We start from the raw sequence: 23558 nt of genomic DNA, 5'->3' as shown, positions 1-23558 counted from the left end.
GACTGTTGGCTCACACTCCGCAGCCCACGCTTTGCCCATATAGTCTGGGCAACCTCTTGTCTTATTGGACCCATATGCAGATTTTAATTCACATGCAGCCGGGCAAGGATAAAGTGAGGAATTTGTTTTCAGGGAAGCATGTAAACCTGCATTATTTCTAATGGTCAGCAGGGGACGACTCCACTGCTTGCAAAAGAAGTCCAAATGCATTGGAGTCTATGACAAAAATACCCTACGTCTCACTTGATTTCTTACCTCAGTAAACACTTTGCAAATGAGTTTACAGTTTCAATCTTTAGTTTCAAGTCTTCTTCAACACAGCATGATGTTCATTTTGTAAATTATGGTCCCACTTAGAATAAAATAGATGATAAAGCATGGTATGTTTTAGGGCGTGGCTACCTTGCGATTGACAAGTTATCACAGTGACCTTTCAATCAGGATAGAGGAAAATCCACTGCACTGTGTACATATAACTAGCCGTGAACTTGATTTTGGGTGCTGTCAGACTTTTCGTCTATAAACTTAAATAAATAAACCCTTTCGCAGTGTGTTTTCTGTTCATTAAAGTTAAATGTAACATTATGGTCACCTAAACGTGTCTTGTTCAGCGGTCGGTTGTACTAAAAGACACTCTAAGGAGTTGGCTGTTCATTTAATCCAATAAGTACTTTTTGTTTTTAGCCTGTTTTTCGCTAGACAAAATTAGCATCCACATTAATATCACAGTTAACGTAATTTAAAGATGAACCTTACTAACCGAGATAGCTAGCTCCACCCTCTCGTCCGAATATGGTCACTTCAGATTCCAAAAAACAAGATGGTGAGGGTCAAAATGCCAAACACAAGTCTTCAAAAAGGTAGTCCACAAACCAATGGGTGACATCGTGGTGGCTAGGTCCACTTCTTTTATACAGTCTATGGGTTAATCTAATATCTACAACCTGTCTTGGTTTAACTACAATGGAGGTCAAACTTTCATAGCATGTGTGTACTTCTAAGAAAAATCACCATCTTTCAACGACGCAACAGCATGAGCAATGACACACACATGGTAAAGTCTTTAGATTTCTATATGTTTAAAGGGGTGGGAGGTTGGCAAGAGTGTGACCACAGACAATTTCCACCCTTGGGCAAGCCTTATTAAAGGCATAGCTTGAGGGAATTTATGAGCATGATGGTAAATTATAAAAAACAATGACCTGCAAATACACACATACTGCCTTTTTCAAAGGAGCCCCGTGTATAGCATATATATATATATAGCAGAGCTGAGCGCAACCCTCATAGCACTGTTGCAGCTGACGTGATGCTGCGGGGAAAAAAACCCTGTTTTTCCCTTTTGTATTATGGCCTCTAAATCTAAATGAGTGCTGCAAGTCGAGCCAAAGACAACCGCTGCCCCTTCGAAGGCTGGTGAGTAAAAATAAAACAACGCCCCTCACAGAAACTGCAAATTACAGCGTCTGGCCTCTTCTTAAATATTTGATGATTTTTACAAGCAGACAAAAATGCCCCAGAGTAATTGAGCTCCCTCCCTGGACTTTTACTGGGGTGACGGCAGCATCTCCCACAACTTCCCATCGTGAGGTGAAACAAGCCACTATTGTGTGTAGTGCTGGACTTCTGAGGGTGAGTGAGCTTGGTACTCAAACCGGGGCTGTGAGTCAACGCTGAGCTGTGCGAGTGTTTGTTGTGGGGTCTAATGAAAACACGAACAGCTGGCGTCACAACATAGCAACAGGGGAAAGATGGTCACTTGTGGTCTTACTGGGACCCATTCAGACAAGTCACACTGGGAGTTTTGTCGCACCACAGGGGACAATGTGAAGATTTTTCAATCAGGTCCCACCTAAAGATTAATGTACAGGTCATGTCAGGTAAGATATGCAGATAGCATATAACATGACAGTGGAAGCACTTGGCTCCTAAGTTAAATTGCATACCGATTAGCACTACTCTGGTTTGAACCTATATGTGCTTCTTAGAATGTTTTGACTAAAGTAAAACAAAGGAGCGGAGGTGAGCAGCTGGTTTCAATCTGCCCTTATCATACTACAGGCCCCTGCACTCTTCAGCTGGTGCCAGACACACAACATCATAAAGTGCAGCGAGGAAGCAGCCACACATAGCCGGTATCAGGGTGATGGAGGGGGGCGGAGGTCCGATCTGTCACTGATCAACACTGCAACCAGCACATTCCCCCCTGCTCTCCATCTGTTGATAGTCCAATAAAAACTCAGGGTCATGAGAATATATGAAGCCACACCGCAATCCGAGTGCATCACCACGACGGTTACAGTCTCTGGTTCTCTTTCTCTAACACAGAAACACAAGCGAGGATGCAAAACCCCACAGTTAACCACACGCACACACACTTGCGCTCACACACACAAACACACACACACTCACACACACACACAAAATCACCCGCAAACACCCACAGCTTCCATCTGCAGTCCAACACATCATTCCATTCTGATGCTCTCAGACTGCTTTTCCCTCTTCGCCTGTCACTCTCCGGTGACTGTTTGGATTCTGTCTTTTTATGAAGAAAATATTTGGCCTTTTGTTTTTGTCTCTCCTAGTCCTCATAAACTGGACTTGCTTTTTTTATGGTGCTATGAGAGCAACAAAGACAAGCAATTCTCCAATACAAAATAAAGAGTGATAAACTCAAACCATTGTGCAATACTGCGCATTAATATCTCAAGCCTCAAGTGTCTAATCCTGCCAGTAAACACAGAAGGCTTCATGTATTCTGGAGGTCATGGACATGTGTCCGTTGTTGTTGGCCAGCTGTGGGCCCAGATGTAGCACAAGTTCAAACCTAGCCAGTCAACCCAGGTGAGTGAGGTCCTCCGTGGGGGTCAGGGGTGTTAAGGGCCTGACAATCCCATCCCCTCTCAAAAGAAGAACAGCAGTGGTCAGGTTGCACCTAGTGTCTCTGCCAGAGGCACTCCATTAGCTCCATTGTCCGGAGGAGGAGACCATTATGGGCTGCTGGCCTCACACACCGCTTCCAATGACAGTGCACTCCTCTTTTTAAAGTGCCCCAATTTCAGCTCCACCACCCCCAGCCTCTTGTGCAGGAAGACCTTGAGTACCTGATAGCTTTTGATTAACATCAGCCTCTTTGTGTTGTGTCTGCATGCCAAACAGACATCATTATCTATGCAGGGAGGGAGAGTCCAGGGTGTTGATTTGAGGCTATGCCCTCCCCTGTCTTTAACTACAGCCCAAATGGTAAATGGATTAAATTAGGGTTCAAAAATAGGCAGGACCATACAACACATAGATCTTTTGCTTCAGCCTACAATTAGCCTAAAATGTGCCTGTTTTTTCTTAAAATAACTGTGCGTGCGAGTCTTTTGACTACACGTAGTTTGATCACTCACCGCAGTCTGTGGCGTCTCCTCCCTCATGGCCAGGCTGGCAGCCCATGAAGCACCGATAGGAGCCGATGGTGTTCTCGCAGCGCCAGGTACCACACACTGAGCTTCCAAAATCCTTGCACTCATTCTGGTCTGCACAGGGAAAGAGGGAGAGAGAGACAGATGTTGGTTAGTAACTGACAAACAGAGGCACAAATGCAACCACATGTGCAATCAGACACTAACACGGACGCACGCACCCCCGCACACACACTCATATTCCCGCCAGTGCTCCTCTGCTTCCAGTGTAATGGCTGTGCAGCAGGAGTCGGCCAGGAGGCCTGTGGTGTAGCTGTCCTCAGTAAACGCAGCAGGCAACAGGAATGGCCAAGAACAATATTATCACAGCAACCAAAGAACTTGTGAAGGAGCTAAAGGGAGACGTTCCAGAGGGAGAAACACCTCTTGCTTACAATGGGGTCATTCATACTTCCCTCAGGGGAGAGGGAGTTCGGGGCTCCATCCATATAATCCAGACACCCCTTAGTCCTAAAACCATAGAGGAACGCCTCTAAGCCAGGCTTGGACACTTTCACTGGAGCCCAATCCTCACTGACTATAGATAATCAATCATTGCCAACTGTTCTATACCATGTACGCGTAAGCCTAAATGTAGCGTGACGATCAAACAGCTAACGCTGTAATGTTGGTTTACTCAAAGTGTAGAAACCTCAAGGCAGAGTTTGGGGTCAATAATCACTGAGACATACACAACAGGACATCACAATCTGAGTTTTTTTCTTGTCTTACCTTCACAGTCAGCCGTGTCAGCGTTGAACTTGAAGCCAGCCTTACACAAGCACAAGAAAGAGCCATCAGTGTTGAGACACTGGCCCCGGGTGCACACATTGTCTTTACGGCATTCATCTACATCTAAGGTAGAGAGAAGGGGGAAAGAAAGGCAGGATAATTAAGAAAGATAATTGGAAAAAGGGTGGTCCAAGATTAGTTACTAATTGATTATCACTAAATATCCCTATATATTCTCTGTCTTCATTAAGGCCACAGGGAACATCACTCCTTTTACGAAGTATCTCAAAAATAATGTGTAATCAAGCGCTTGTCTGAGCACAAGATGCATTGTCCATTTGGAACACTTAACAGTATACCGGCAAACAGGAAACAAAGGAGAACAAAAACATCTACCTCAGCTTTTCAGGCTGTGAACATTTCCCTCGGACTCGTAAAAATTAATAATGCATGTGACATGCTTGATTAGCAGTAGATTTGTGGATAATTGCAGCATTACAACATGACTTGTAAGGTACTTGGACCTGGAATAAAAGGTGGGGGAAAAGGCAGAGAAGCAGGGGGAAATTCATCACTGGGGAAAAGCCCGTCTTTCTTTTCCAACCTCTGATAATGAGATGAATCTTTCAGACACGACAAGTTAAACACGCATTTGATATCGATGGGGAGAAAAACAAACAAACCCCAGACTATAAGTAAATACATAAATATGCTGTGACTGGATTGCTTTGGAGTTAATTCAAGGACATCAAAGCTTGTATTGAAAGGCACAGCAAGGCTATGGCACAACCTGTTGATTTGGATTGAATTCAGTCTACTGTCAGTCCTTCGTTATGTGTGTTCTGTTTTTGCTGAAAGGCTGGTCTAGTCAAGGCCAAGCATCATTTTGGCCTCACCTGACTAAACCCATCTTTTTTCCCCCCATAAACTGACATACCCTCCTCCTCCCTTCACCTCCCCCTGTAGGCTCATGTCAGTGGGGTCTGGCTTTCATTGTGTCAGCACTGTACACAATGGCAATCTGCAAGAAAATATACGACAACTGCTGATTTATAGGATAATTAGAGCCCAGTATTTGTTGTGGCGGGCAGCCAAAGTACCTGATGCAGGCTGGGCAGTTTGCTCAAAGTCTGTGAATGATATCTAAGCTGCCCCAAGGCTAAACTGGAAGACTGTTCAAAGACTGACCCTGGTCCTCCATGCCAGCGTCTTGCATGGGCCTGGACCCAGAGACCCAAACCTACCAGCTTCACATCACAAAAGGATATTTCACTGCCAGACAACCTGCCTTTTGCTTAACTTCACCTCTTACTGAACTTGCAAGACACACCAGAAATAACACTAATCCAATTCTGAGCCAAAGTTATTTCATGTATTTTGACAGCACATGCTCCAGAAGAAAAGTGTTCCTTAGCTGATCATCAGGCTAAATTTTTTCCCCATTCACTATGAACAGTGGGTCACTGGGTGCGACTGGAATAACATCAAACTGATGTCCGAGTGGAGAGCGAGTGAGCTGAGACAGTTGATGAGGCCATGGCCCATTACACAGAAAGGCTGGCCTGAGCACCCATGCCAGGAGTCCTAGGCCTGGTCTCAGCACCCAGGACAGTATAGTGTGGACGGTGCCTGTCAGACAGCCTGCACTGAATGAAGAAACTTGGGCAAGCCAACATGGTTACTGTAAAATGACTTGAGCAATATGGGCTAAAACCATGATTACATTATTACCAACTTTCTCAAAGTTTGACTCTGCCTCACCCAATTACACAAAACCCATAAAATCCTCTGAAAAATAATGTCCCATAGCTATTAGTGCTCTTGCGCAGACTGTTACTGTACCTTGGCAGCCGGTCCTAGCATTGATGGTGGTATATCCATCAGGACAGATGCACGTGTAGGAGCCCTTAGTGTTCAGACAGTTTCCTTCTCCGCAGATCCCCGTGATGGTTAAACACTCATTGATATCTGTCACGCACAGGCACAAATATACACACACAGCTGTGTCAAGATGCCAACCTGAGGTAAGCCACAGGAAACGGTTAACCACTAATGGTATATTTTATGTGTCAGAGTGTGTGTGTGTGTGTGTGTATACCTCTGCAGGATGTCCCATCCACCAGCTCCAACCCAGTGGGGCAGGAGCAGCTATAGGAACCAATGTTGTTGGTGCACTGGCCTCCCAGACATAGGCTGTTGTCCACACATTCATTTACATCTGCATTGACACACACACACACACACACACACACAGACGTCATCAGTATGACACATTCACACCAGCCGTAAATCACTGGGTCTCACTTCAGATTTGCCCAAGTTTTGTCATTTGGACGAAAAGCTTCCAGACCCCAGTGAGCATGTCAGAAAAGTCATGCATCATCATCTACATGAACAAGTGATGACTTATTCTTATAATAGTAGGTCATACTGCGCTGGAACGGATGACTATGAAAACGATTGCACAGAAATCATAAATATTAGCGATCATAGCAAGCCACCCACTGTATAGTACCTTCACATGAGAGCCCATTAAGTGCCACTGTGAAGCCTGGGTCACAGGCCATGCAGGAGAAGGAACCCTCTGTGTTGGTGCAAACACCCATGGGGCACACACCTGGGCTCTGGCACTCGTCAATGTCTAAGAAGCAGAAGAAGAAGAAAAGGTTAGTTATAGGTTATCATCTTAAGCAAAGGGACCTCTTCCACTTTCGTTCACTGTCTTATCTGTTAAAAATGATTAATGGCCGAATGTGACTCAGCCTAACATACAGTTAGCAAAGCCCTTTTTATTAGACGGCACTGACAGTGTTTTATTAAAAAGGGTGGAAAGATAAGTATGCAGGACGGTCATCGAATCCAAAACAGCAAGCTATTACAGGTGGCGTATAATTACTGTATCTACAAACAGTCACTGGCTCGCTGTTATGTGATCACTGGAAATTCCTCGAACTGGTACAGATTGTATTTCTTATGGAGAAAATAGTGTGGGCCATTGTTAAGTGATTGAGACTTTTTGCCTCTGGGTGAACAGTTCAACAGGGCGAGCTTGCTGCAGTACATGGAAGGACGGGGAGTGGTTGACTTCATTTCAAATTAAGCCCTTAATATTTTCCATGGCATCAGAGACATTCATTAAAATCCTATCAGAGGGCGACTTGGACTCTGGCTTGTTTTGTAAAACTTTTTCCCAGCGCAAAGACACATATCAGCGGGGGATCGTCCTCCTTGGCTAGACCCACACTTTCATTCAAAAATACACCGCAGTATATATGACTAACTGAGGCCATGTTTGAATCCATTTAAATAATTATTCCTTTTCTGCTTCCCATGAAGTCATGACAGATCTAACCTCCCTGGATTCGTCAAAGCAGCCGTTTCACTGCATTGATCTCATAACTCATGTCATGACAAATTACCGAGCACTATAAAGATTTTCTGTAATCATGTTCTGGACTTAATGCATTCCTTTTTTACTGCTGTCCACTGTAACTTTGACCCAACATAATGACAACTGTTCTAAGCAGGTAAACAAAGAGGTAGTTTTACCCTCACAGCTGTAACCATCCTCGGACAGTTGCAGGCCGTCTCCACAGCTCCTGCAGGTGTAGGATCCTGCGGTGTTCAAGCACAGCTGGCCCGGGCACATGTTAGCCACCAAGCACTCATCCACATCTGGACACAAATGCATGGACACATCATAGCAAAGATTACCATCTCTGGCTTCAAATAAATAAAGCCCGCCAGTTGTAATCACTTACATCGATAATCACTGGAACTGGGACTTACAAATGTCGACACCTCTATCTTTTTAGCTGAGCTATCTGCCTGACATCATTTTGTTCTATTTGGGGACTGGTGTCTCATTGTGTTGAGCAAGGATCAGATGAGTGGTGCCAGAGGCGGAGGGGTTGGGGATCCAGCTATGATGTGATGTCTAGAATGAGTATTTCGGGCGTTTGAGCTCAGATGATGGGGCTTTGGGGTCAACGTTGTCACACCTGATGCTGTTTACATACAACCTGAAGCAGCTGGCACATTCACCCTTAACCGCAACTTTGGTGGTATTAAGGCAAGGCCTGGCATGTCAGAATAGAAGAGGAAGCTACACACACCTGTGCTAAAGAATACAAACATGACAAAAGCTCAAACACAGCCAAAAGCCTCACCATCACACTGTTGTCCATCCTCAGAGACTCTGAAACCAGGTTGACAGTTGATGCATGTGAAGGAACCCTCTGTGTTTGTACATGTTCCCCGGGGGCACGTAGTGGTTAGCGCGCACTCATCAATATCTGAAAACAACACAGCCTGTAAGACATTCTCTGCAGGCCAAGGAAAAAAAGACTCAAATTCATGATGAAAGGCACAAACCACTAACACCACTAATTCAATATACATATGGTGTTGTGCAGGAGTTCATTTAGATGAGTGACATTGAATAAACCAACCTTCACAGAGCTCCCCATCATATGATACTCTGTACCCTGTAGGGCAGTTCTCACAGGTGTAAGAGCCTTCCGAGTTTAGACAGATCCCGTTGGCACAGGTAGACAGGGACTGGCATTCGTCAATATCTGGAAGAAACACACCAGCAAAGACATGCATGGACATCACTACAAATACTAATATGCGGAGGGTTTTAAAGGTGAGTTGATAAACTGCCCAGCTGTATTGAGTCAGTCTTTAACAGGAGTAACAGCACTAATGTTTTTTACTAAATGAGGAGCACAGCTGCAGATTGAATTTACCTTCACACCTCTGCCGGTCTTGAGACACTCTGTAGCCAGCCTTACATCTGGTACAGGTGTAGGATCCCTCCGTGTTGGCACACACCCCACCAAGACACAAGTCACCCTGGGCACACTCATCCACATCTGCAAAACAGAATTACCAAATTCACCACAACTGGGCAGACAATAATCATTATCTAGCAGTGTCGGAAAAACAGCAGTTTAGTGTAAAACATTGGGCAGACGGTTTCACACCTTCACATCTCAGTCCATCAGCAGATGGTCCAAACCCAGGGCTGCAGTTCTGGCAATTGTAGGAACCTGGAGCATTAATGCAGATTCCCGCAGGGCACACATTACCAGTTGCACACTCGTTGACATCTAGCAAAAAGAAATAATTTGCATTATTCTGCTGTCGAGAGAGCAGAAGGTATGCAGTGACGAGTTCCACCCAACAACCCTGGATAATCCTTTGCAGACCTTCACAGGCTTTGCTGTCTGAGGTGACTTGGTAACCATGGTTACAGGTACATTTGTAGGTGCCGTCCAGATTGACACAACGGCCGTGGAGACAGACTCCAGGGAGCACACACTCATCCTCATCTGGAGGGAAGATACAGAGGAAGAAAAAGGGGGCCTCAGAAAAAAAAACAACAGCTAACACTTTGTAGTCTTCTCATAAACCTTTAATGGTGCCGCGAGGCTTCTGTAGAAGCTCTATGGGGAACAATTGACAGAACTGTTTGTTTGAAATTTGACGTTCATAATGCCTGACTGACCTTCTGACTAACAGTTACCTTGGCAAACGTTGTCCGGTGAGACTTTGTATCCTCTGAAACAGTTGCACTTATAGGAGCCCTCAGTGTTGACACACCTTCCAGGGCCGCACACTGTTTGGTTCAAGCACTCGTTTACATCTGAGGACAGAAGGGGTCAGAGCAGGACACAACATATTTGAGAAGGAGATGTTAGGTTTCATCCACAATTACACTCTGAGACTCACTCTATGTCTAGTGCTATCTAGACATGCAGATTTATTTATTTATATTTTTGAGATATTGACTTTGACGAATTTCAGTTGAGGTGCTCACAGCATTGAAAAAGGAAACTTTAAAACATTCATCAGCAACACATCTTCCCCGGTATGTCCCAGTTTTATTTTGGACTTTTTCTATGGTAGAAAGTAGTTCAAATGACAAAAGAAAAATGCAGTTGAATTTTGCAAGTATGTTGTAAAAGCCATGGACAGAATTCCATTTCTCTCCATTATAAGAGAGTGAAGGCAGAAAACCCAAAGAAAGATATCTCAAAACCCAGGCATACAAAATCAAAACCATCTGCAAGGCTAGATACCACTAGAAGTAAATAAGAAAATGTGTAATGTTTGTAATGTGGCCATTGCAGCAAGGGATAAACGATGCAAAAAATAAAGATGTGAAATAAGGGTGGTATCGGCATAGTACAGCAGTAAACGGGAAACGATTACAGTATAATTAGTGTGCAAAATGACTGCAAAACAGCAGTCGTTAAAGTGCACAGACCCAAATGTCATTCACAAAGGCCTTTTAATATTTGCAGCAGTAGCTGTCTTTTCCACTCTATGAGTCAGAACAGTTTACCCAGGATTTCTGTTTATAGAAATAATGTTTTATAGTGGAATTTGTCAAGTGTTAACAATGGCAATATTTCAGGTTAGGTGAAGGTGAGGGAAGAGAAAGTCTGAAGTGAAGTCTTATGTGAGTGCAAGAGGCAGAGAAAGAGACATTTGTCTGCAAAAGAGGTGGAGAGAGGACGCTACTGAGAGGTGACAGAGATGCCGAAACAGAGAACTCACACAGTGAAAACACTGCGAGAGAGTCACAGACTGGGTTTTGTTTGCCTAGCCGTGGGCACTGCCAGACATCTGTCAGTGTGGCCCGTTGCTTTGTTTCTGCGATAAGCCCTGACAAGGGAATGGAGCTGTTTTCTCTATCACACCAGCAATTTGGCTTATCCACGATTCGGCCAATTGGGCCCAAACCACTGCGCTACTGTCAATTGACTGAAGCAAATACTGGAAAACCCAGCGCTCACGTTACCTGTTTTATGTGACTCCCACAGCGCACAGACGTAATACTGTAGGCCTGTTAGTGCTGCCTGGGCGGATGTTCGGAGTAAAAATATTTACCTCCAGTGTTATCCCTCATTTACAAGGTTCCTCTCAGTTACTATTTATACACTACAGATTTACACAAAATGAATAATATTAGTGAAATCACAAACAGAAACTAGCTGAAGCAGTGTTTTCTTTGGAGGCACGGAAATCAAGACACTTTAAACAAGGGCATCACTCGTAAGACTCGCTGAGAAATTAACTGTAAAACTCCAAATGACTACTAAAGTTAATTTCCATATTTTCCATCCTCATTCGTCCTTTCAGCTCTTCACATTTCTGGAATACTCACTCGAGGGACTTAGGTTTCCAAACAAATTAGAGGGGTGCAAGGTCATAGAGAGGGGATGTGGTAAGTAACACCAGTCAGACTCTTATGTAACTGGGCCACTTTCAGGTTGGGAGCTGCTAGCGAGACACACAACACACACCAAATGTGTGTATGGTTGTTTTTGTGTCTTCAAATCTAATAATCCACAGTAAGAGTTTTACAGTGGACCACAGAGAACACTATGGGTGAGTGAGAGAATTTGTTTGCATGTCGGGACTTCTACGCAGAGGGGAACTGACCCTTAGACCTTCTCATACATCTGTGACAGCACCTCTCACCTAGCCCAGCAGTGGTAATAAAGCCTCGCTGGCCTCCGCTGGGCCCGACAGTACAGTGGCCAGAGCTCTCCAACAATAATATACTGTTTGTTCAAGGCTGTGGCCAAGAGAAAATATTTGGACTCTCCCAAATTGAAGTATCATAAACAATCTTTTTTTTACGGAGCAAGTGATATAGAAAGATCAGCAATAACACGGTGACTGTGTTTTAACAATATTGGGAATATGCAGAGGCTGCTGGGTGGAGGAGTTGATTTGTCATAAGTGGAAACAGTGAATAGAGAGAGAGGGCAGAAGGTTGTGCACGGCCCACACAATATAGCCATCATCACTGCGGTCGTGGGCTGTCGTGTAGGGGCCCAGTAGTGCTCCATGCTGGACATAAAACATCCAACAAAACAGCGTTTTGAAAGATTAAATACAATTTATTTTCTATAATTTCCATGCACATCAGCAGTCAGAGTCAGGCAAAAAGCCGTGATTCAGTGAAATTTATTCATCTTGTGCTATTTGGTGAACTGTGAACTGTACTGCATCATAAGCTGTCAGAAAGTCATTAACAGCACGGCTTGTTGCCATGCTGCCTTGGTTATTTTTGGTGATGCCAACCGGGAGCAGAAGCTTTGCCTACGTAAATGTTACTTAATACAGGAAGCTTTTGCAGTGTGAGAGGGGAAACCCAGCTTATTTCCATGCAGCGGTCGGAAACACTCTTAGGAGTTCGGCTGCTTACCCACACATGTTTCATCAGCAGGCCTGAACCCCGGGCCGCAACCCTGGCAATGAAAGGAGCCGAGGGTGTTGACGCAGACACCGTTGGGGCAGGAGCTGGGATCCCTGCACTCATCTACATCTGCTCAGGGAGAAGGTGGGACATGAAAATAATCATTTGAATTAGTTGTTACTAAAACAATGTGCACATGCATATACAAACACACAATGCCTCTGTCATGAGCTGAGCATAGGTTTCTTTCTGGCTTTGACTAGAGGAAAATACATGTGTTTTGTTTCCAGGCTACACATTAACTCATGGCAGCAAACAAATAGGTCTGGCTGTGCTGCTATGTGAACTTGATCATGTGTGCGTAAGTGTCTATCCGTGTGTGTCACCTTCGCATAGGCCTCTCCAAGACTTGGCGTAGCCACTGTTGCATTCACAGGTGTAAGATCCTTCTGTGTTGACGCATTTGCCATTCTGGCACTTGTTCGGCATGCTGCACTCGTTAATGTCTGCCAGTTTGAATGAAAACCAAGGAGAATGGAAAAGAAAGTGACTATTGTGGTCCACAGCACTAATTAAGGAAGGATGCTTTTTAAATGAACAGCGCTGACAGACAAGAACTTGCGGTGCTCTAACAGAGAGCCCTAACAAATCCTAACAGCAGCCTACGGTGGCTTTCATTCATTGGAAACACTATGTATCCTGCTGTCATTTGGGCTGTGTCTCACCTTGACAGAACTTCCTGTTCTGGGTGATCACCTGGCTGTAGCCACTGTGACATTGGCAGGTGTAGGAGCCATAGCTGTTTATACAGCGGCCCTTCCCTTCACATGGGTCCTCGTCACACTCATTCACATCTGCAATGGGAGACAGAGAAAGAGAGTAGAAGACATTGAATGCATTACATTACATTGCAGTTCCATTTCGCCAGCAGAGACTGTTCCCTTTCCAAGCCCTGACTTTAGAGCTCCTCTACTGCACAGGCATTCCTCCACGATGGGCCTGGGCCCAGCCGAGGCAGAGCAGAGGCTGCGGCCAAGGCCTTCACCATGAGGTAAGGGATCACAGCACCATGGCAGCTCTTTGGATAGCCTGTACGCTGTTGTCAGGCATCACGGAACAGGTCAACATAAACAAAGGGATCCCTTTCATTTTGGCTCGCTTCATTTCTCAAGGCTTCTGTGCCGTGTAATGTTTGGTATTGAGGACTTGTTCGCACAGGGATGATGATAGACAGAGCCGCTGGGGCCTCGGGTATCAGCATGTGTGTGTTTGTGTGGCCCTCCTTCTCTTTTGAGTGTCCCGCCATTACCCCTCCTTACCAATGCAGTTGGTCTGCAGCGCACTGAGCTTGAATCCTGGCTCACATTGGCAGGTGTAGCCAGTCTGCACAGGAATACATTTCCCACGGCCACATATGGTGGGGGTGATGGCACACTTGTCATTACCTACGAAAAGCCACAGAGATGTACGCAGTCATTACTCAGGAAGCAGAAAAGAAGATATGTGACCTAGGGTTACATAACATTACAGACACAGTAAAAAACTACAAAAAAAACTGCATTCCAGTAACACATGTTATTCTCCATGGGAACCCGTCTTGCTGTTTTATAGGTGGGGTCTTGGATGAGAGGACAGGTTTTACAGCACTGTAGTGTTCTAACAGGTGGTATGGAGATCTTACAAAGGGGTCAGCGAGAAACACGCCATGCACAGTAGAGCCTGACATTAAGGTTGTTCTTGTCTTTTTTGTCCAAATGGACTGTGGTAAAACAGAGACACTGAACAGGGAAGGAAAAGCCTCACTACAGTATCTCTTTTTCTATTGGATTACTGCAAATCCTCCTAACTTTCTTTATCTCCCTAACACTCTCACTCTCTCTGTCACCCAAACACACTTTAACCCTGTCTTCCGCTTCCTTTTTCCACAAATCAGGCATCGGTCCGCTCAGAGCTTCACCTTCCAAGAGGCGCACTCTTTCTTAGTTCCTCGCCCTTTCGCTCTCTGCGCAGCACAGCATCTTCAAGCCAAATTGGCTCTGAGAAAAGGGGTCAAATAAAAGCATAACACAAGCTCTCCTTGGCTTAACTCTGGGTAAGCCTTAAAAAATGTCTTATGAGACGTGCTGCTGTCTGCCAGCAGTTGACAGAGAGCATAAAAAATGAAGAGTTGTGCATGGTTGTCCTACAGCTCCATACCCTCCTGACAATTAGGCGCTGGCAATTTTAGATACATATCCAGTGTTTCACAAGAGGCCCACTGCTTGCTACATGTATTCTAATGCATGTTGTACCTGTGTGGGTGTCCTTTGAATCTGGCCTCAGGCTGATGATGGAGGAGTCTGGAGAAGTCTCTGTGAAGAGGGATCGAGACTGGGTGAGTGCAAACACAGTGAACCACTAACACTGTGACACATAGTAAGTCCTCGTTATCCTCCCAACCACTACTGCCTCAAATGTCACTCACTGGCAAGCTATATAAAAATGATCTACTCTTTTCTCCAGGCTAACAGTACAATGACCAAAATAAATCAAGTAGACTCACTGAATGTAGTCAACCTTCAGACTTTAATGTCAATGTTTTCACTGGCGTGAGGGCAGAGCAGAGGAGGATTGAAACTTCCGCCGCTGTGCAGGACTGACTAACGTATACAAAACACACTCAAGTGTGTGTGCCTGAAACTACTGTTGGCCCTCAAGCTTACAGATGCTAAATCAAACCACAAGAGCCATTACACAACAGCATTGAGACACTTGTGAACAACTACCGTAAGAGAAAAATACCTGGATATTTCAGTGGTGAGTCTGTCACAACAGCTGGCTAGAAAACAAGCAAAATATTACTTGTCAAAGATTTTGGTTACATTTCATCACAATATTCATGTTCATACATTATGTCTGCTTTTGTCGTCATAGTCAGTGCTAATTAGGTGTATGTATCTACTAAAATGTGGTATGAAGTTATATAATCATAACAACCCCTCCAGCTGAGATAGCTAGAGCATATCGTTCTAAGATAAACATTTCAAAAGTATGTGCCAAGAGGCTGACAGGGAGGGAGAACTTACCGGACTCAGAATTTCCACGTCTGCCACGAGACAGAAAGAAGAGGAAAAGTTTATCAGTAGCAAACGTTGACATGATGTTCGCATTAACAAGTACCATTACTGACTACACACAACATACACAACAACCCATGTTCTCCTTAGGCACTTGACTTGCAGCTTTGGAGGTCTTTATTTCTAATAAAACAAAGCTTATGGCATATTTATCCTGTAAGCCAGACAAAAAAAGTTGTATCAGAAAAGTATTGAAGACTACTGGCCCAAGAAAAATGCGAAGAGAGACAAGGAAATAGATATATCTGATAATGAAGACATAAATCCCTAAATATTTACAGAATTGTCTCCTCACATAAATCAAGATGTCGTAGCTTTGCCAATAAAGAATCTCGCAAGCATTAAATCAGCAAGATACATTTACAGAAAAGCCTGAGGATTTAGATGTATGGCAAATGTGGATTACTTATTGTGTGCTGCTGTGATGTTCAGAGGGGTGTCTCTTGGATGGATGGGGGACATGAGCACTGCCACAGAATATGTTCGATGTTGGACTAAGAATTTATTTACAGAGATCAAAACATCCTGTTGATGTTTAGATACTCACGAAAAAAAAGCTAATCCATTTGCATCCTGTAGAAAAGAAAAACCTATTGTGCATCGCTCAGCTGGCCTGCGCTGGTTATTGCCATGGGTTGTGGTAAAAATATGCAAGTGGTTAAGTGAAGACCATGTTTGGATAACTCCAAGGCCTAAGTGCATAATATGTACAGAACATTCAGCAGCGGCAACTATTCATCTCTTTACCATTCAGAGTAAACATTTACCAACCCTTAAAGTCAACTTGGCAGGGATTTAATGTTTTATTCTCACCTTCCGGCTCCTTCGGTGTCTCTCTGGCTGGGTGAGAGGGATGGAGAGGCTGTTGTGGAGTCAGAGTGTATCGGGGTGCTTCTGGTGTCTCAGGATACTCAGGGTATTGGGGTGTCTCAGGGTACTCAGGGTATTGGGGTACTTGGGGCCCACTAGGCAGCAGCAGTGAGGGCTGGGAGGATGGAAGCTGAGGGTAAGTGGGGCTCTGCTCCTCCCATGACATTCCTGTGCTCTGCAGGTCATCTTCCCCCAGCTGTCTGAGAGAAATCTGCACATCAGAGCGCGAGTAGGTATATCCATGACCAGCTGGGCAGATCTCCTTGAAATGGTCTGCAGGGTAGGCAATACACATAGCAGCAAACAATGAGCCGTAGAAAACATCACCTCTGTGTCCCACTCCTGGGCTCCTTAAGCTAACATAAAATGCAGCCAACGTGTAATCGTAGCTCATATTTCTGTCTGATGCTCATAGAAATACCATAAGCCATCCGTGTAATACTGTTACATTGCACGTGCTGCGCTTTACTGTGTGCCTGAAATGAAGGGGTCCAGTTTCAGCTATTGCTGCTGAACTAGCTAGCTGGCCGGCCAGTGACAGCTGTCACAGATCGCTACCAAGGAGGGGATTTGGAAAGACTGGGAGATATGTGCACACTCAAACAGACACAGCCATGCCAGTCAAGGAAGTAGAGGATCGTGTAATACTGACTGACCTTTGAACTCTTTGGTGTAGAGGTGTGTGAGTGAGAGGCTAATGGAGGATTGGCTGGCTAGATAATAGGAGGGAGACTGCACCTCTTTGTGCCGGAGCCCAACAAACCTCAGCGATGGTGAATCCATTACAAGTAAGAAGCACTGTGTCCCCTACATGACCTGAAACCAGCAACTCTACGCCAAAAGAGTCTGGAATAGAGATACGAGTAATGACTGATATGTGGTCGCTGTAAATGCTTGTGTAAATGCAGGAAACGTGGATATGATAGGCTACTGAATGATGAATTTAAAGTGGAGGGAAATGGGGCTATATATGATCAGGAGCCACATCAGAGGAAGCGGAGCAAATACAGAATGAAAGTCAACAGGCTCCTGTTACCAAGTCACAAGTGATGGGCCTGGCTGCGTTGCTTAGAACATGGCTCTAACAGCTTGTCAGGCCATACAAAAGCCAGCGTCCGAGAAAATCTATGTCAGTTCTGGCTGAGCAGCACCATGGAGGTCTGTGTCTGTGATATCTGATCTATGACAATCCCCATGAATCACTGGCCAGTACAGACACTCCATAAAACCGGCCTGTTTCTCTCAGAGACTTTGAAGATTAGATCGGTATGAAAAAAAAAAAGAAAAGATGACAACTACTTCCCATGTTTCACTTGGCCAAGCTATTTATTTCTGCTGTGAAGCTTTGCCGGTCTATTAGTGGGGTTTCTCTCTGAGGACTGGAGTGATAACACAAAACTGACTCCCACTATTATGTAGCCTCCAAAATATGAAAACTGTTAGGTTTTTGATCCTTTTCCACTCCAAACACATTTGGTTATTTTGAACTGCTTTACAAGTCTGGCAAAGAGCAGAATGGTGACTGAGTGGTAAATATTCTTTGTCTGTGCTTTCACTAACATTGCTAGCCCTTGCAAAAGATTACATGCGACACTTTATATCTGCAAAAGTGTTTATCTGAGCAAATCGTTTTTCAGCAAATACAGTAAAACCAGAAATGGAAGGTGGTCGAAGATAAGCCTTGAATTTAAACAGAGTGTGAGTAGCAGAGGAGAATTTAGGACACACGCAGCAGCAGTACAGGGTAACTTTTGGTTGCTGTACCTGATCCCGGCAAAGGACAGCGATCACACCCGGGGCCCCAGGCCTTGCCCACTCGGCTGCAGCAGCAGATCTGCTTGGTGATGTGTTGAGCAAGGGGCAGAGAGCATGAGCCCGCTGACACAGATCGGTAGCAGAATGCCCTCTGGTCAGACACAGCCTTGTCCGCTGGGGAGAGAAGTCGATACACCCATCACATTACAATGCAATACACGAGAAAATGGCCACAACTCTTAATTTTGAGTTAAAGAAAATTCAAAGAAAAAGCAACAATACTTACAGACACAGTGGCTCCTGGCAGGGTCTAACATGAAGCCTGGTTTACACGTGCACCTGTAGCTTCCTTTGGTGTTGAGACACTCAGCATTCTTACAGATCCCAGGCAACAGGCACTCGTTGATGTCTGTGAAATATGCGGTATGTCAGGCATGGAGTATCTAGTACATTGTGATTATGGAAATATCACAAAGTTGTGTTCTTTTCTTCTGACAAGGATTTGTTTTGGACTCCCAATGAACTCCTCAAACAAGTCTGGGGCAAGTATTGATATCAGATTTGGTGTGCTGCATTTCTCATTGTGTATACACATCTTTCATGCTTGCAGACAAGCAGAGATGATGTAAGGCTTTGGAAATAATTTTACACCTTGAAACGTGACAAAATATTGCAATGGATCGTGTAGTCAAAACCACCAGCTGCTGGGTGGCGATGAAATGTGGAAACGTTCAGGTTTCACAATTGTATGAAAGCTAGGAAGAGTAATGAGGGAAACGCGCACAAAACATTTGACCACTGTAAACCAGAATGCACTCACTCATATATCCTTCTGACTGCAAGATATTATAAGCTCTCAGGGCTGTGTTAACCTTGACTTTGAAATCTGGACAGTCAAGCAGATGCAGAAGAAATAGAAGAATGTTTAAGATTATTATCTTCCTCAACATGTTTCCTTTACAGTGTCCAATAAGGTCACTGCATCCTTAGCTTACGTCAATGAGTGCAAGTCATAAAGTGTTTTTTTCCCTCCGTTTGGCGTGAACTTTGTGCTAGAGTGATACAGTGGCCAGTGGAGTTTAGCTCCAATAGTTCCTGAGCCACTAAGCCAAATAGAGGCAAGCTAGCCAGTTAATGCGCCAGCCAGGAGCATAAGGGGACATATTTCAGGTGCTTAGTCATGTGATCACATTGGGAGCAGGCAAAGTTTGTTGTTCTACCATGTAAAACAAAGAATACATCATTAGGTCTTTTCCCATTGCTTTGACGACTGGAACCCGACAGCCTGCCACCACAGATTTTCCCAATTCTAATTAATCTGCTCATGTTTTGTTGTTTTGCTTCCTGCTGGAAAAAGTGAGGTTATAAGGGATTGGGGCTGATACATTCTGTGGACTGAAGCAAATCCAGGGAATGCCTCAATGTTCTTTTTGGTGTTTGTTGTTGTTTCTTCTTTTCTATCTCTGTTTCCCATTTGTCTTTGCACTTTTCCCTTAGGTGGAAGTAGTTCTACAGCTAAAGCTGGCCTTATAATGACAAAGCCTCCAGCCTCAATATTAGGACAATGTAAACAAGCCTGTGCCAAAGCAACCTGTTTGGATGAGTAAGGATGAGGCACATACTGTGAAGACAATGAAGCAGACTACAGATGTCATGCCTGCCTGTGCTGATATTCACGCTCTAAAGAGCTAGGAACAGCAATATTCTGCATGTAGGTACTGTGGGGTTTAGTTTAAGCAGCATGATATCTGGTCAGAGTTCAGGTCAGTGTTGGGCTCAGCCTTCATCACATGGGGTCTTTAATCCATGGTTCGGTTGAGTCCCAGATTAGTGCTATTGTTACAGTCTGCTGGTGGGTTGATCGGGATTGAAACTGACTTCCATGACAACCTGTCATGACCAGCACTAATCACAACTTCTATTTTGAATGTATGCTTGGTTTCCCTCATTGACAAATAGTCCATTTGGTAAGAACTCACACGTGACCCTCAACAGCTTTTATCATAGTTGTTTTTATTGCCTAATGACACATATTGATGACTGCAATACACCCAAAAAGTTTTCAAACTCTGCTTTAAGTGTCAACCAGTCTGCTATGACCTTACTTGACCTTGACCACTGTTACCTTCTGGAAAAAAAAAGATTCACATAAACACCTGCAGAATCATTTATGTACACTGTAAAGGAAATTGGTGGCCTTACTCTCGCAATATGTATTGGCTGTTATGGCTGAAGGGAGTACCTTATGACTACTTTGGACGTTTCAAACCAGACATAACTTATGGGGCCAAAAATGCCTCCATTTAAAAACTGTGAATAGAGGGAATGAACATTCTCAAAATACAGCCAAAGCATCCATTACTGGGAAAGGTATGTTTTCATAGGCAAATTCCTACTGTAAAAAGAATATATCAGGGTCTCAACCTGCTGACCCAGGCACTATCCCACATGATAAATATCCAAAGTCAGTGTTAAAAAATTATTAAGATTGTGTGCAGCTTTTATTAAGTTGATCCAAAATGTACGACTTCCATCAACTGTTCTTTGAAGTGGTGTATGAGCAATATGACCTGTTCCCAGCACCAGTTTACCACCCACAACACTGCACATGCATCCATGTGTGCCTTTCATCTAACAAGAACAGTTACAAATGGCCAATTCTGAGGAGCAGCTTCTGAAGATAAGGAGTTGTCTCTGAAGTCAGAGAGCAGCGTATGACTCTGATGGGGCATCTTATCTAATCGTATTGTGGACGTCACTGACCGCAAGGGTCAAAGAAAGCGCAGTAAATCATGTGTCAATATAGGACAAGCTTTGCTCTGTCCCAATAAAATACACTGCAAACAGCTCAGACTTTGAGTAACAGTTTGGCAAGCTAGACACCATCCTGATATTAATGACAAAACACCCCAAAAAGCAGGTTTTCGCGTCCTTGGCAGTTGTTTGCGAGATCCGAAATTAGAAATAATTTTTTGGGAATGGAGCAGCAGCTGAATGGGACAGAGACTTTAAAGTGCTCCAGTAAATATTGTGGGTAACTGTCAGCTTTGCTTTTTTGGAACTCCAAAAGTGAGCAACTGGAAGGGAGGAACATCTTGAAACAATCACAAAAGTAAAAGTATGAATAATAGAAAGATACATTTCCACCATTGTCAGCTCATTGACACACTATTGGAAAATAAGTGTGTCCGTGTCCACAGGTTTTTGTTGTATTAAACTATGTTTCCCAGCTCAAGCTCAACCTGAAAACATTAATAGGCCAAAAGTATTGCGCAGGTCAGAAAACATGTCGAACTTGCTGAACCAGTGGATGAGGCCTGTATTAGATGTAGTCAAAGCTGTCCATTGGACCGTTATGTTTTTGCACTCCATAGGCTTCAGTAAGCATTGCCCTTTGGATTATGACACCATTAATCAAGTCATTGACACAGCTCAAGTAGACTGTCAGAAAAGCTACATGTTGTTATTGAAAGTGTCAGCATCAGTTGCACTGTTCACAGATCAAGCAGTGCTTTTTCCTGTCTTTCAGCCAAGGCTTATTTGTTCATTCCAGTGCTATACTAACACCACCAACAAATATAAATAGTCTGAATTATCTAGTGGAAGACTGTCTACAGAGCTGACACTGTGGGTGGTTACTGCGTCATGAACTGAAAGCCAGCTGACAACTAAACACCTCTGGGAAGCTGCAATAGAAGAAAATACAGTGTATGATCAGGATCAACCTAAGTTTGTTTTTACAAACAGATGGCTGGGTGAGCTGGCAAACAGGTCTACAACTAAAGCTCCCTTCCACATACTCAGAGAGCCACATTTACCATAATAGCAGCCTGCTGTACCAGTCTCCTCTGAGAACCCCAAAGACCAATTAAAACAGCAGCCCTGGGTGTTTATTGGCTGCTGAACTCTGACCCTGGACCAAGGCTAATTGTAATCTTGTCCTGGTTCCCATAGGGGCTAGATGTACAGCAAGGAATACTTTTATAGAGTCCATGTAAGCATGGAAGCATATGGGTAATACATTTTTACCACATCCATGCCGTTATATTTAATATAAGGTATGTTTTTGTTATGAGTAAGCTACATATTAAAATATGCACAGGTTTTAATCATGTGAATCATTCAGAAAATAGTGAACTACATACACATTCTTCAACATATTTAATAACTTACCTTGACAGTGTGTGAGATTCATCCTTTTAAAACCTTTGGAACATTCGACTTGTCCATTTGCAATCACTGCATATGCTGCAAACAGAAAGAGAATGCACAGCTTTAGAACAGCGAAATTACAGTGCCTGTGCCTCCCTGTCACAAAGCGCTGCATTCATCGCAGAGGGAGAAGAGGAGCGCAGTTTTAGGAGGGGACCATATAACTTACAGATGTGAGCATCTTGGCAAGAGGAAAAATGAGGGGACCCACAGTTTGGCCTCGGGGGACTCTAGAGTGAGTGTATGGAAATGGATCCCCATCAACCACATTTATAAGACAGCACTGCCATCCAGCAGAATGTAACGATAACACTCGACGTCATTTATAATCATATTGCCTATAACTCTCCTTAGCCCTTAGGGACAGGCGAGGAAGTGCTTACATCATAAATATGTTGAGGAATCCTACGTGACAGCCCTGACCTTTATAATCAAGCACAGTGCAAATCTATTTAAACAAAAGACTAATACTTTAACTGCACACGCTAGGAATTACGATTAATGTACGGCTCGCAGGAAGGTGATTGGCCCAAAACTTCTTTTTGCTTTTTTTTGCCAAAGCAATAAAAATCATATGGCGTGTGCTTCAGGTGTGTACATTTGAGGTTCCCAGAAGTGCTGTAGTAAATAACACTGTGTTTTCTGTTAATGCCCCACAGCGGCCATAGTGGCAGAGGCCTGAAAACATTACGTCATTACTCATTCGGCACCCAGTCAAGCCCCAGCAGCATGCTCCATTAAATGTATAGAGAGGTCAATGTGACTATCATATGGCAAAGAGAAAGTCTGTGTGTATCTGTGTGTTTGACAGGGAGGAAGAGATAGTGTGTATGATGTTCAATAGGTTTCCAAACAGATACAGACTTTTGCTTCAAATAATGTTGAAAGTAGAAGATCCAACTTCTAGCTTCTTTGGAGGGAAAATTTGGTGTTTGGGTGAGAAAAGCTCTAAGAATAATGACATGCTTTATAGCATGATGGAACTGTTTCTCACTGTTACAGTCCACTCACATTACAGTCATAAATCAGACAGCCTAAAGCAATGATGGTAGAACCTTGCTTTATATTGCTTCATAATCATGATAGCCATGACTCTGTTCTGCACTTTTAGCACATAAACACACTGGAAAAATGTTGTTTCTCCAAGATATAAAAAATATTTGAGGGCATATGTAGCATATGCATAACAAGGTTTGCTATGTC

General features: G+C 43.9%; 1 protein-coding gene across 1 annotated transcript in view; it reads right to left on the bottom strand.

The window, feature by feature from the left end:
* The window catches only part of LOC123978986 (latent-transforming growth factor beta-binding protein 2-like), an 84518-nt gene that overhangs the window by 13239 nt on the left and 47721 nt on the right, over window positions 1-23558 (bottom strand). Inside the window, exons 9-31 of the mRNA XM_046062661.1 lie at window positions 22317-22391; window positions 18430-18552; window positions 18153-18317; window positions 16332-16661; window positions 15468-15487; window positions 15184-15220; window positions 14694-14753; window positions 13722-13847; window positions 13128-13256; window positions 12789-12908; window positions 12412-12531; window positions 9715-9834; window positions 9398-9520; window positions 9173-9298; window positions 8936-9061; window positions 8636-8761; window positions 8354-8479; window positions 7734-7859; window positions 6700-6825; window positions 6283-6402; window positions 6027-6152; window positions 4185-4307; window positions 3399-3527 (exon numbers count right to left, since the gene is read on the bottom strand). Coding sequence (XP_045918617.1) covers window positions 3399-3527; window positions 4185-4307; window positions 6027-6152; window positions 6283-6402; window positions 6700-6825; window positions 7734-7859; window positions 8354-8479; window positions 8636-8761; window positions 8936-9061; window positions 9173-9298; window positions 9398-9520; window positions 9715-9834; window positions 12412-12531; window positions 12789-12908; window positions 13128-13256; window positions 13722-13847; window positions 14694-14753; window positions 15184-15220; window positions 15468-15487; window positions 16332-16661; window positions 18153-18317; window positions 18430-18552; window positions 22317-22391 — 2802 coding nt within the window. The remainder of the gene's footprint in view (window positions 1-3398; window positions 3528-4184; window positions 4308-6026; window positions 6153-6282; window positions 6403-6699; window positions 6826-7733; window positions 7860-8353; window positions 8480-8635; window positions 8762-8935; window positions 9062-9172; window positions 9299-9397; window positions 9521-9714; window positions 9835-12411; window positions 12532-12788; window positions 12909-13127; window positions 13257-13721; window positions 13848-14693; window positions 14754-15183; window positions 15221-15467; window positions 15488-16331; window positions 16662-18152; window positions 18318-18429; window positions 18553-22316; window positions 22392-23558) is intronic.

The sequence above is a fragment of the Micropterus dolomieu genome, linkage group LG11 (assembly GCF_021292245.1).
Source record: "Micropterus dolomieu isolate WLL.071019.BEF.003 ecotype Adirondacks linkage group LG11, ASM2129224v1, whole genome shotgun sequence".
Taxonomy (NCBI): domain Eukaryota; kingdom Metazoa; phylum Chordata; class Actinopteri; order Centrarchiformes; family Centrarchidae; genus Micropterus; species Micropterus dolomieu.
This window is presented reverse-complemented; position numbering and strand designations above follow the sequence as displayed.